The sequence below is a fragment of the Sprattus sprattus genome, assembly GCF_963457725.1.
Source record: "Sprattus sprattus genome assembly, chromosome: 13".
Taxonomy (NCBI): Eukaryota; Metazoa; Chordata; class Actinopteri; order Clupeiformes; family Clupeidae; genus Sprattus; species Sprattus sprattus.
In genome coordinates this window covers 29055954-29070328 of record NC_137911.1, presented here as the reverse complement: position 1 = coordinate 29070328, position 14375 = coordinate 29055954, and the positions used below count along the sequence as shown (strand labels likewise).

The window sequence follows — 14375 nt, the reverse complement described above, 5'->3', positions numbered from 1 at the left end:
CATGAGACTTTATGTTGCAATAAGGAGGAGGCATTTGCTCACACTGGTTATTTAATTATTAATTCCTTCTGCTGTTATTTAATTATTAGTTCCTGCTGCTCTGATTCTATTCTAGTTCAGATCCTCAGTTCTATTAGGGTAAGTGTACTCTTTTCCTTCAGCCAGAAGTGGAACTGTGCTTTAAGATATGAAACATTGATTTAAAGATCAGATTAACAACGAAATGTTAGTAGGTAAGCAGGACAAGGACATCATTGCATTTATTTCAGGTCTGTGTAGTAGACTGTCCCTGTAGCAGCATGGAGGTCTTGTTGAATTAGGAAGTGCTCTCTAGTTGGTCTCACTTCTGTTGTTGGTCAGATCATATCTATAAAATAGGGGATGATGTTGAATCCCCAGAAAGGACTGTATGCTGGTTAATTGAATGAATAGGTTACAATCGCCACAGGTCTGTCCGGTCAGAACAAGAATGGATGATGCCAAAGTCCAATGACGATGAAGGTTTATTGCACACACAGTGAAGATATGAATGAATGCTGGAATTATCCGTGTAAAGGACTTCCAACACGCATGAATCCGTGTAATGACTGAGTTATCCGTGAGGACTGATGAAACCGTGAACTGAATGAGACAATGATCCGTGGTTTCTATGGAATGACATGAATGACAAATATATACAAATATTACAATTATGCACAACAATGAATATATATATATACGATGAAACAGACCAAGTAAAGAACACACATATATACACAAACACTCACATTCTTAAACGACGCACGGCAAGTGAGTGAAAGTCTCTGAATGAAAGTCTCTGAATCCTTAGTGCTCCTCTCTCCAGCTTCTGCTCCCACAAAATGGCCAGAGAGGGGGTCGGGCTTATATAGGGGCGAGAGGGGCTGAGATGCATGTCCAGGCATGCCTCAGGGGGAGACTTGAAACAGTCCACAGAGGAATGTATGTTTCATGAAACAGTCTCTGTGGTGGCCAATAGACAGTGGCATTCCACGGTTTACGACCCCCCACAGAACCTAGGGATCAGCTGATAGGCTGACCTCTGCCTGGACCCCAGGTACTGTGAGTGGCCTACACCGCAGGGTGCACTGCTGGATGCAGCTGGGAGAGCAGCCTTTTGTACAGCCGCCCCAACTTTGCGTAGAAAAGTTCCTTCCAGTAACTCCAGCCAGTTGCATCCGGTGGGGATGATGGGAGCTTGGTGATGGGGTGATGAGGATTCAGCACTATGGGGTGCAATGTGTCTTCCTCCTGGAACTCACACCCGGGGAGCCGCCCCCCCACACAGATCAGATTGGCCTTGGTGTCACACTCTGGAGCCAATGCGTGCAGTCTGCTGGCTGCAGAGACCGGTTTCCCTGATGAAAGAAGGATGAATTCCTCCGGGTAGCAGTCTCTCTGGACTGTCCGGAGGAGAGCAAGCTCTGCTTGCCTGAAGTCCCCTGCTGTGGGGTCTGTGGGTGTGGCCGCCCCATGACATGCTCTGATAGAGGCCTCCAGCAGCTCTTGGCAGCTGTTGAAACCCCCTGCCTCTGGATGAGACTGAGCAGAGGTCACAGAGACGTTGCCACTGAAGGCTGATTTCCGCAGGTCAGCAGGCTCGTGCAGGGATGATGTTTCTCTTCCTGCTGGCTTTGATGACTTCCTGTCTTTGCTGCGGGCCTCAGTTTGGACCGGCTCCTGACTCAGCCGTGTCCTGGGCTTGGTAACCTGATGTCGACGCTCAGTTGAAGGAGTCTGAGTGCCAGTGAGCAGACACTGAGGGGTGGAGGACTGATGCATGGGTACCTTGAAAGGGCCTTGCAGTGTCCAACCGAGGCGTGTCTTCAGTGCGGCGGGTCCACCTGGTGGGCCGAGGTGCACCCGCTCAACTGGGGTGAGGAGATGGGGGTAGTCAGACCCGATGAGGAGTAGTGGTTGGGCCTGACTGAATGACTGCAGAGGCAGACCTCTGAGGTGAGGATAGGCCTTCTGCAGGGCTTCGACCGGATATGAGTGGGTAGAGAGGCCAAGCTCTGATGAGGTGAAAGCCTGCTCTATCCTAAACCGCTTGTCTGGTTGACTGGCTGATGCCACGGAAAAGGACACTGACCTCCCTGGCACTGACTTGATGTCGTGACGGATGGTTCTGAGTGCCAGCTCCTCCCTCCGTCCTTGAAGGCCCAGCTCCTGAGCCGCGCTGTGTAGCAGCATTGTGCGCTCGGAACCGTCGTCCAAGATGGCGTATGTTTCCATCTTGGTGTTGCCATTGAACAGGCACACCTTCACCAGTTTCAGCAGCACACTACCACCTCTCCTTGCATGATCGAGGTAGTATGTTACTGGCCGATGAATGGCGGTGGCTGGCTTCTCCGGTGTGATGTTGGCCTCATGCAGCACTTCCAGATGCGTCAGGTTGCAAGTCTGGCATCTGGCCTTGAGGTTGCACTGCACGGTTGGATGGTCTCTCCCACACCTCCAGCATCGTTTCCCTGTTGTGATCCAGCTGACCTTCTGATCTTTGGTCAGCTGCTTGAAGGATGTGCACTGATTGAAATAGTGCTGGATGTTGTTGCAGAAAGGGCAGTACTTCTGCGGGTGCTCTGTCTTCCGGAGTGGGGGCTGTGTTGACTTGAATGATACCACTGCCTTAACAGGGGAGTCACACCCAAGCAGGACAGTGGTGGAGCGTGCGGCTGGGCTCTGATCCCTCCTGGCGCCCCTCTGGCGGTCAGGTGGCTCTTCCAGTGGTGCTCTGGATTGGATGAATGGCACCTCATCCTGCTGCACTCTGACCTCCCTCTCAAGCCACTCAGCAAAGTCCAGCAGTGTGGGAATTGGTGTCCGCATGGGGTCGATGTAACGCTTGAACTGGGTGCGCAGGTCATGTGGAAGCTTTGACAGCAAACGTGACACATGTGACCCACGCTCCAGTTCTGTTCGCCCTTCTTTCCCCAGCTGGTCCAACATCCCCACAAGGGCCCGCACCTTTAGTGCGAACAGGCGGAACCCCCTGCTGTCACTGCTCTTGACTGGAGGTTCAGACAGGACCTCATTGATGCGCTGCAGAGCCAGCCTGTGTGGCTGGCCATACAGCTCTGTGAGTGATGCCATGGTGTTGGTGTATGGGTAGCGACTGTTGCTGTAGGAGTCTGCTATCAGCAAAGCATCCTCCAGCTTCAGGTGGTCGACCAGGATCTGGTACTTGAACCGCTCAGTTGCATCCGCCGGCAGGATGTTCTCCAATGCCAGCTTTAAGCGGGCAAACTGGCGCAAACTGGCGAGGGTCTTCAGCTGTGAAGCACGGGATGTGAGGCTTTGGTCCTCTGTATGTGCTCTCCCGTCGGGGAGGAGTAGGGGGCCCATCGTAAGGACCCTGCCCCAGTGGTCTCAGTCCAGCAGCCGGGTATGCTGGGTTATGATGACCGGCTGATGAGGTGCGAGGAGGGGTGAATGGCACCATGTACTGCGGTGTTGGTACCTGAGATGGTGGTGCCTGAGTAGCCGGGCTGTGCTCGGGACGCATATGCATGCTCCGCATATGGTCAGTCAGCTCAGCCACAAGCTGTGGTGGTGGATGATGTGGGCCTGGCACCAGCCACGGTGATCTCTGTGTAGCCGCGCTGACCATGTCATGATATGACACTGGCGGAGGTGGTGGCGGGAACGTGTCTGATTGGTCCACCAGTGGAGTATGGTGAGACGCAGGCCACGGCACACCTCGCAGGTCATCCCCTGGCTGAATGAAAGGCTGCCTGGTTGTCAGCGGCGTGGATGAGAAGTCCGGGTAAGGTAGCCTGGAATAGGATACCCCACTGTCTGCGACGTGGGGTCGTCCTCCGGATGGGGAAGCGAAGCTGGTGGGTGGCGCTGGTGGTGCATCTGATGCACGCGGTGAAAGGGCTTGGACGATCTGTTGCATGTCCATCTTGAAATGCTGGTAATCATCCCTCATCTCCCTCATTGCTTGAAGGTTACCATCCCTCATGTTCTTCATTGCCTGAAGATTGTCATCCCTCATCTCCCTAAGTGCTGAAAGGAATGCCTCTGGGAGTGGGCTTGACTGTTGATGTCCAGCAGGTGGAGCTAGAGAGTCCACATGACTGTGACTGCTTGATCCACCAACGGCTTGGTCAGAGAGTGTGTGTGGCAAGTGACGTTTGGGAAGGTCCACCATGTATTCATCCAAGTAACGGGGCTGATGTCCCTCACGGCGAGCACGTGTGTTCCCTCTGGGTAATGACATCTTACTGCAGTAATTGTAGACTCCGGCTCGAAGGACCATATAAAATAGGGGATGATGTTGAATCCCCAGAAAGGACTGTATGCTGGTTAATTGAATGAATAGGTTACAATCGCCACAGGTCTGTCCGGTCAGAACAAGAATGGATGATGCCAAAGTCCAATGACGATGAAGGTTTATTGCACACACAGTGAAGATATGAATGAATGCTGGAATTATCCGTGTAAAGGACTTCCAACACGCATGAATCCGTGTAATGACTGAGTTATCCGTGAGGACTGATGAAACCGTGAACTGAATGAGACAATGATCCGTGGTTTCTATGGAATGACATGAATGACAAATATATACAAATATTACAATTATGCACAACAATGAATATATATATATACGATGAAACAGACCAAGTAAAGAACACACATATATACACAAACACTCACATTCTTAAACGACGCACGGCAAGTGAGTGAAAGTCTCTGAATGAAAGTCTCTGAATCCGTAGTGCTCCTCTCTCCAGCTTCTGCTCCCACAAAATGGCCAGAGAGGGGGTCGGGCTTATATAGGGGCGAGAGGGGCTGAGATGCATGTCCAGGCATGCCTCAGGGGGAGACTTGAAACAGTCCACAGAGGAATGTATGTTTCATGAAACAGTCTCTGTGGTGGCCAATAGACAGTGGCATTCCACGGTTTACGACCCCCCACAGAACCTAGGGATCAGCTGATAGGCTGACCTCTGCCTGGACCCCAGGTACTGTGAGTGGCCTACACCGCAGGGTGCACTGCTGGATGCAGCTGGGAGAGCAGCCTTTTGTACAATATCAGTTTTATAATTTCGACTCTAAGGGCCCGATCACACAGGACGCGACTTTTATAAGCCCAGTCGCATCGAAAGCGCGTTGGCAAGATGCGCCTGGGGAAAAGCGCCTATGAGCCTGTGGAGTTAGCTAGCCAGCTAGCCTATTTGTTTTAAAGGCATTTATAAAAGGCATAGTGTAGTATACTCACCAGAGACGGCCAATTGGTTGCTCACGCAGGTCCACGCATGTGTCCGCCGTATAGAATTTGAATAATTCTTACATCTGGAGTTGTACATTTGGCCTAGTGTGACATTGATGAGCTGTGCGACTCCGCGCCTTGCGCTTAAAGTTGAGAATATTTTAACTTTTAGGCGCACCTTTAAACCGCCAGAAAGGTGCGCGGCGTTTAAAAGGCGCACATGAAAGGCGCGCCGTACCATAGGAAAACAATGGTTTTGCTGGCGACCCGCTTTTAAAAGTCGCGTCCTGTGTGATCGGCCCCTAAGGTAGATTATGTTGCTTTTAGATGTATTGCAGTGCAAACCTGGTATACAGTCCGGAACACCTGATTTTGAAGTATTTTGCTTTAGTTTTGTTTTTCACACTTGAGATTGTCAGTTAAAGATTGTTATGAAAATTATTTAGATTTTTTTGAATGTAGGATTCGATGTTTACCCAAAATATTATCATTATCTGCCTTATTTCCCTTTGTTTTACCACTGTATCCTCTCTCTTCCCATCATATAGTTTCTTCTATTTTCTTGTTTTGCCGAACAGATGTTAGTTTACCTCTGGCGATGTTGTGGCCATCCCCTCACCTTTTAAAAAGATGCTTCATTAAAATTTCATGTGTTTCATTCAGACTCAGGCCAGCAGCTTGTGCCGTGAGTGGGAGTCTGCCTCTTTCGTTACAAGGCAACTCTTGCTGTTCTTTTGAAGTTGTCCGGGAGTAAACTTTAATTATCTTTTCTCTCTCTCCCTCCCTCATTCTGTTTCTCCCTCTCTCCGCCTTCCTCATGTTTCTTTCTTTCTTTCTTTCTTGCTCTCTCCCCTCCTCTCACTCTCTCTTGCTTCCTCTCTCTCTCTCTCTCTCTCTCTCCATCTCTCTCTATCTCTCACTCTCTCTCCCTCTCCCTCTCTCTCTCTCTCGCTCTCTCTCGCTTTCTCTCTCTCTGTCCTCTCTCTCTCTCCACCTCTCTCTCCATCTCTCTCTATCTCTCACTCTCTCTCCCTCTCCCTCTCCCTCTCTCTCTCTCTCGCTCTCTCTCGCTTTCTCTCTCTCTGTCCTCTCTCTCTCTCCACCTCTCTCTCCACCTCTCTCTCTCTCTCTCTCTCTCTCTCTCTCTCTCTCTCTCTCTTCTCTCTCTCTCTCTCTCGCTTTCTCTCTCTCTCTCCTCTCTCTCTCTCCTCTCTCTCTCTCTCTCTCTCTCTCTCTCTCTCTCTCTCTCTCTCTCTCTCTCTCTCTCAGTGAACGACCTGCTCCACCTGGCGTGCTCCAGTGCCCTGATGGGAGGGGGCACCAACCAGGAGCTGGCCATGCACTGTCTGCACACGTGCAAGGGTGACGTGATGGTGAGTAGGCCCGGTCCTGGCCATGACATCATCCCCAGTGAGTCATTGCTCACCTGGAGCTCTTGCAGATAGAAAAGAATAGAATAGAAAAGCCTTTATTTTCATTGTATTTGCATACAACAAAATGTGGAGTGCTTCTCCGGTTGGTGCGACGAGGGACTACATATAACACAGCAACAACATATAACACAACAATATTGCATATCTAAAAACGGTAGGAATAGCATAAAAATATAAATATTAAGAGTACAACAAAGCGCCGTGGAATAGATTAAAGTACTTGTATATATTTTATGTAAATATACTATATATAACAACAGCACACAGCATAACAGAATATATATATATACTTATATAAAATATATACAACAACAGTACACATAATAATAAATGCAGAAATACATAGATGGTATGTGAGACTTGCAGTCAATAAAGTGAAAGTTTAGTGCATGTCTGTATTTAGTTTTCTATGAGATGAGTCCGAGATAGAATTTTCGTCCGATTGTAGACCCATGTACATTTACACCAGATGCTGCCAGAGAGGTCCGAAACTCTTTAGAGGTGATGGGTGTGGGTTGACTTTTACCTGATTTATTCTTCTTCTGGTGCTTCTTGGTGATGGTCTTGATGGGCGTCCACTTCTGGCCATGAGCTCATCCCCAGTGAGTCATCATGACTCACCTGGAGCTCTGGCCACAGCTGTGTGCAGCCACTGGCTTGATCCGCTTAAAGCCTCTTAGCACCTCCCTTCCTAACTGGCACCTTGGCTTAACTTGCACTTAAGCAGCGACAATCCCGCACTTCTTTTTCTTTCAATGTCATTTTCTATTTCTTGAAGAAAAAAGAAAAAAAACAGTATTTACTGTTACACCAGGTTTTATTGATCTTAGCTTGACTGTTCTCTCCCTTGTACGTCGCTTTGGACAAAAGCGTCTGCTAAATGACCAAACGTAAATTTAAATGCCTCTAAGCACCTTAAGAGCCTCAAAGAATGCCGTGAGATTATGGCGGCAGGTGAAAATGTGGACTTTGTGACATACGCGCGCACACAACGCACACAAGTTTCCGTCATGTCGTGGTGTCAGGGCTGGTCTTCAATCTGATTGATTGATTGATTTCTTTAGGCCTCGGAAGACACATTGAGGAATTAAATGCTCATTTTCAATGGATGCCGAGGGTACAATGAGAGTTAATACATTGGATAAGAAATAAAATAATCTGAAAAGTTTTGCAGCATTTCATTTAATTCATAGCTTAAGGTGTTAAGTCATTTGTTGAGGGGTTTGTGAATAAGACTTGAATAGTGCGTCTTAGATTCTTCTACTGTCTTTGACATTAGCGAGGGCCTGCACGTCTATTGCTCTGTGAGTTGGGCCGTGCATCATCCCCTAAGGAATACCCCCAAACTTAGTGGAGAGGTCGTCCGCTGCCGGCTATGTGAGCATAGCATTGTTGTCAAGGAGATGGACTACGGCTGCCTCCAATGCCCACTCACTCTCGCCCACGCTTCGTGTTGTGTGTAGTAAGCTAGTATCCAGCAACCTGGCTATATCCACAGATGGTCAGCTATTGTGCAAGAATATTAAGCCTTTCTAAAACACAGTTGCTGTGCAAGGTGACTTGACTGTATGCGTGTCCACATGCTCAGATGCGTCTAGAATTGAACCAGGCACACACACACACACACACACACACACACACACACACACACACACTCAGGCACGAGGACTTTGTGGCACCAGAATGTTTTGTGAAACTGATGTTGTGAAAAGGGGAACGTGAAAGTGATTATGGAATTGTTATTCTTTTGCAGGGAGCTCTTGCCCTCTTGCTGTTGGAAACTCCCATATTTACCAAACCTCACCCGCTGAGCGACTATCATTATTCAGGTACTGAGTGTGTGAGTGTGTGAGTGTGTGAGTGTGTGAGTGTGTGAGTGTGTGTGTGTGTGCCAGTGTTTGCACATGTGCAATATCAGAGTCTAGGTGCTGGCCTTCAAATACTGTTTCTGTTTGGTACGAGAGGAATAAAAGAATAATGATTAGCAAGGCCTGTGTTCCTCATACGACACTGCTTTTATTTTCAAGGGGCGTGTTTGTGTGCCTGTTGATTTTCGTGCAGATTCACAGATTCACAGTGTGTTTTTCGGTTTGTGTGTATGTGTATGTGCTCCTGTCTGTTGTTTACTGACATAATTGTGTATACTTATGCATTATCACCAGTCACTCGGACCTTAAATGTTGACCTTAAATGTTGCACATGTCTTTGTAGGATCAGACAACTGGACGACTGTTGAGAAGCGCTTGTTTAACAAAGGCATCTCTGCCTACAAGAAGGATTTCTTAATGGTCCAGAAACTGGTAAGCACTCCTCCCACAGCTGTAACATCTGTAACATCTAACATCTTAATCTTTGTCGAAGGAAACTCATAAACAGAGTTGTAACACTGTGTGTGTGTGTGTGTGTGTGTGTGTGTGTGTGTGTGTATGTGTGTGTGTGTGTGTGTGTGTGTGTCGGTCGACACAGGTGAGCTCAAAGACGGTTGCTCAGTGCGTTGAGTTTTACTACACCTACAAGAAGCAGGTGAAGATTGGTCGGAATGGAACTCTCATCTATGGTGATGTTGAGCCCCCAGAAACAAAACCAACAGAGGAGGAGGTGGACTTTAAGGTATGGGAAGACAAACTGTGTGTGTGTGTGGGTTTAAATGCCATTGTCCCAATAAATATTCAGTACTATACTTTCTATTTACTTCTATTATTTGTGCTTTAACATTCTGCCCTGTGCTTAAGCAGAGCTCTCAGAAGTTTGAGCCTCTCAAGCAGGAGGAAGACGGCAGGAAGTGGGACAGGTCAGCTGACAGGAAGAGAGAGAGCAGTCCCGGAAGAGTGACACAGTCTTCAGTGACCACTGAACATGTAAGTGAGAGCGACTATGAGGAAGATTACACTTCATTAAAAGAGGAAGCTGCTCCGTGCTTTTTAGGGAGAGCTAATGTTTTTCAATTCAGTAAGTTGCAGAGAATTCTCTTTAGTGTATTTAGTTTTGAGGCATATCAGTAATAATGGTGGTGAAGTCTAGTGCCATCTTGTGGCCGGTAGAGGATATGCACATGTGTTTTTGGAAAGTGGGCTTTGACCTTGCTGACCTGGGGTCAGATGACTCGGCGAATCTTGCAGTTGAGAGTTCTGTTGCTCCAGTGACTTTCATCCGAGCTGTTAGAATTGTGACATTTCTAACATGACAATGAAAAGTGTTTAACTACAAGCATGTTTGTGGAGTAATATTAGGATACACATGTCTTATAAAAATTTTGTGTGTGTGTGTGTGTGTGTGTGTGTGTGTGTGTGTGTAGTCAGGGAAAGTGTTGTCTCAGAAGACCCAGGACAGCAGTCAGAGGGACCAGGCTGTTTTTGCCCCCCAGAAACCTGATCCTGGACCTGCGCATAAGAGTGGAACCTCTGGATCTGCTGGCAAAGGCACGGGTGGCACGGCTGGCCAGGAGGGGGAGTTCCCCTGCAAGAAATGTGGCAGGTGAGTTTCAGTTTGTTTATTTGATGAAGAGGGACAGTGTACATTAATAAACATTAAAATGTAAATACCCAATTGTAGCCAAAAGGCTAGTTTCCATTGGCAGTCCCCCTGAAAGAATGTGGCAGTCTCAGCCCAACATACAGTAGGTCTCCAAGTAATCGTTAAATAAACAAGCTAGGTTGATGTTAGGCTACCGTTATTAACAAAAGCAATATATTTCAATTGAATCAGGTGGTATGTTTGTTGTTCAGGCTTTAAGTCATTGCAACTGCGACCCTTGTATTTCAGTTATTTACCCAGAGGTTGTAGACTTGGCCTCTAATCTGGGAACCCTGTTCCCGAGGTTTCGTAAATCCATAAAATCCTCTATAAGACCCACAGCCACCATATAGTGTGTATGTAGAAGCTTAAACAACAGCAAAATATACACAGTCATTGCATTTTTGGGGATTTCTATGGAATAATCAATAAAATGGCTACATTTAAATGATGGTGGGTAGACAGCAGCATCTGCATTTCTCCAGGCACTGCTAGATATTGCAGTGTGCGTCAGCTTTATATTTATATTACACAGGAAACGTTTTGACTTAAGTAACTCCGATAGAAATCTCTGATTGGAGCAGCTGCGAAAGGCAGCCTTGCCCCAGTCGGATTTCTAAAGAGCTGCCCGTGGCAACAAGCGGCTTGTTATTATCAACGGTCTCCTAGCAACTGGAGCACAACTGAGATAGGCAGTGCCATGCCCCTACACTGTGTACAGTTACTCTGCCTAGAGACGGCGCGCACTCTCTGAATCACTCTTACCTTTCATAGTCTGTCCAGCGTAGCGCACTACTTCAGTTAGGCCTCTTCCCATTTTTTCCTGCAGACTATACAGGCAACAGAGCAATTGCACCGTTCTGTTGGGAGGACAGTCGCTGTGCAATTCGGCAGTTATATTTGTGTTACCTTTTTATTAGTGCTGTCAAACGATTAAAATATTTAATCGCGAGTAATCGCATTTTTGTCATAGTTAACTCAAAATTTCATGATTCATTGTAAATGTATTAATCGCATGTTATAAAATGCACATTTCAGATAAACAAGGACTCAGCCTATAGTGCAATTATTTTTTTTTTTAAACGTTTTTTTATTTATTTACCACGTGTTAATGGCGCGATAAAAAAAATTACGGCGATAAAATGGGCTTGCGTTAACGCTGTTAATAACGCGTTAAACTGACAGCACTACTTTTTATTATAAGTCTGTCCAGCAAAGTGTTGAGACAGGCCTCTGAGGGCTTGGATCTCTCACTCTCTACCACTGCAAGCCGTTCCTTGTTGTGAAAGTCGAGTCGAGCTGTGATGACTCAAGCACTTCCCCATCGCTGAGCTTTAGAAAAACGCCAACCTCTATTTGGCTACTCTAAATATCAAGTCTTATCTGAAAATCATTAGTATGCAAATCCCTACATATTATTACACACACTGAAAATCATTAGCATGGTCTAGTACGGTACAGTGTGTGTCGTGCAAAGGATGATGGTGTATGTACATTTCACTCTCATATAATGGTGTACGTAATAGTCACTTATCCACATGCTGAAGCAAGAATGAGCCTTATATGTAGGGATTACGGTTATGTTAGGGCAGAGGACATTTCACAGAGATAACTAACCCTTAGACATTTTTTTAAAGATTAGTTTGGGTTTTTTTGGCCTTTAATCGAAAGTGAAGAGTGGGACAGGAAGTGAGAGGGAGAAGAGGTGGGGAGTGGACAGGAGAAATTACATCGGGCCGGAATCGAACCTTTGTCCTCCATGGGCATCAAGCCCGAATGTGGTCGGGCTGCTGTTTGCGCCACAGTGCCCCCCCAACCCTTAGAAATGTTAAACTTAATTTGCCTTTATTTCATTGTGGTGAAACTTGAACCTTATGCAACCCTGTTTATAAACCCCCCCCTCCCCCCCCCCCCCCTCTCAGAGTCTTCTTCAAGGTGAATTAATTAAAGAGAAGTATATTTCCCCTCTGATGAACCATGATGATTTGTTTGAGACGTGCGCTGATCTGATCGCCAGCAGATGCAGATAGTCACGTTTTAAGTCCTCCTACAGGTGTTCCGTTCATTTAGTTTGAAATGACGATGTATTCTGCAACACCCTTTTCAAACTTGAACCTTATGCAACCCTGTTTATGCCCCCCCCCCCCCCCCCCCCCAGAGTCTTATGCAACCCTGTTTATGCCCCCCCCCCCCCCTCTCAGAGTCTTCTTCAAGGTGAAGAGCCGCAGCGCCCACATGAAGAGCCACGCGGAGCAGGAGAAGAAGGCGGCGGCGCTGCGCCAGAAGGAGGCCGAGGAGCGGGCGGCCGTGGCTCTCGCTGCCGCGCGACAGAACGGCACCAGGGACGGCAGCAGGACGGGCAGCAAGAGCAGCAGCGACGACTCCTCGGACGACGATGACGAGGACGAAGACTGGCATTAGGGCAAAAGGATATAAGGGGGTCGGAGCTCCGAAACTTTGGCAATGCAGCAGTGTTGTTGTGTACACTCACTGGCATCCTCCTCCGACCTCAGGTCTGTAGCTGTTGGACAAAATGGCATTGGTAACTAATGTGAAAGTTCAGAAGACCTTACCGTTGAGAGAGTGAGTGAGTGAGTGAAAGAGTGTGTGTGTGTGTGTGTGTGTGTGTGTGTGTGTGTGTGTGTGTGTGTGTGTGTGTGTGTGATTAGTTTGATCTGATGGTTGGGGCTGGGAATTTCCTAAAATAATCACCATACTATAAAGGCGCTGGTATGCTTGAAGGACTGGTGATTGTGCGTGCCAACTGTGCCATCACAGCGCCATGACCTTTTCTACTCGCGCTTCAGGCACACTTGGCTCGCCTCAGTAGGTGTCACTGCTGACAGAAATACCATCTAAACTGCTCCAATTCAACACATTACTGTCCAGCACCAGATGGTTCAACAGTTTCCCCAGTATTCGTTTGTGGATTAACTGCTGGAAGCAGCAATAAGAAAAGGTAATGTGTTGAATAGGGGACAGTGTAAAAGCCTATATGACATGACAGTTAAACTGTATTCGTATGTGGATTAAACTGGATGGGCCCTAAACATTTCTGGTTAGTGTTTATTTATTGCTAGCGCCAGCAAAACTAGCCAGTTACCGAATGTTAGCTATAGGTTAACATATGTTGTTATGGTAACAAAAGACACTCAACTGCATTATGGAACAGTGTTAAAAATAAATAAATAATAATTCCCTGTGTGTGAGCGCACAGCCTAAATGCAAAGTTTTGACCCTCAGGTCTTCGCAAGGTTAGAAGATAACGTTAGTAAACCACGCAGATGTCTGATCTTTTTCCAATTGTTGCAGCGATCTCCCTCCATGAGTTCTGTGCCATCTGTCCATCCCTGTGCTGCTGCATTGACGGATCATAGAGATGCCCGTAGAGACGGGTCATAGAGATGCCCGTAGAGACGGATCATAGAGATGCCCGTAGAGACGGGTCAGCTCAGACTCGTGCCTCCAGCTCGTCCATTTTGCATACTCGCCAGCGGCGCCCCCGCATATTAACTTCCGAAACCTCGGAAGTTGCACGACCGGCCTAAATGATCGCCTTTTAGGCACGCACCGTCGTGCACAAGGACGGGAATCGTGAATATGAAATCCCCGTAAGATCTCCCACCCGCTCCCTCCATTGTGTCCTGTAAAGGATAATCAGTCATTTGTTCCTTAGGTTGATTTAAAAAATGAATTAACAAATTAAAATTTCATGAAGACTCAGTCAGGGACATGGAAATGTGTGCAAGACCCGTGTGTGTGTGTGTGTGTGTGTGTGTGTGACTGTGAATGAATGTTTCAAAGCTATCAGGGGTTACGTATCACTTTTTTTTGGTTTGATGTTCATTTGCAAATCGAGGGCTACTATAGAGGGGGTGAGCACCCCCCTCCTCTCTCTTTTCCTCTGGAGAGAGCTCCTCTGTCCAGATTGGCCATCCAAACCAGTTCAGCACTTTGACGTACACACGCTAGTGGAGAGACCCTCTCCGACCACGGCCCAGTGGGTGTGAAGTGGACCCCCTCATCGTTAGGTGGATCGTTATGACTGATTATATCTCTTATCAAATAAGTACTCTGCTGAAAAGAAATGTGACGAACAGAGAACGAACGAGTGAACAAGGACGGGTGAACTAGTGCACAAAGCTGAGCTGTGCAGAGGACTTATTTTTCTTTCTTTTCATCTCATTTTGTCA

At 47.3% G+C, this 14375-nt stretch overlaps 1 protein-coding gene across 1 annotated transcript in view; it reads left to right on the top strand.

Moving 5' to 3' along the window:
- The window catches only part of mideasb (mitotic deacetylase associated SANT domain protein b), a 25785-nt gene extending 13084 nt beyond the window's left edge, over nucleotides 1–12701 (top strand). The window contains exons 6-12 of the mRNA XM_080850505.1: nucleotides 6506–6609; nucleotides 8423–8498; nucleotides 8881–8969; nucleotides 9136–9279; nucleotides 9405–9527; nucleotides 9965–10143; nucleotides 12384–12701. Of these exons, the coding sequence (XP_080706631.1) occupies nucleotides 6506–6609; nucleotides 8423–8498; nucleotides 8881–8969; nucleotides 9136–9279; nucleotides 9405–9527; nucleotides 9965–10143; nucleotides 12384–12603 (935 nt within the window). The 3' untranslated portion in view covers nucleotides 12604–12701. The remainder of the gene's footprint in view (nucleotides 1–6505; nucleotides 6610–8422; nucleotides 8499–8880; nucleotides 8970–9135; nucleotides 9280–9404; nucleotides 9528–9964; nucleotides 10144–12383) is intronic.
- Nucleotides 12702–14375: the final 1674 nt, after the last annotated feature.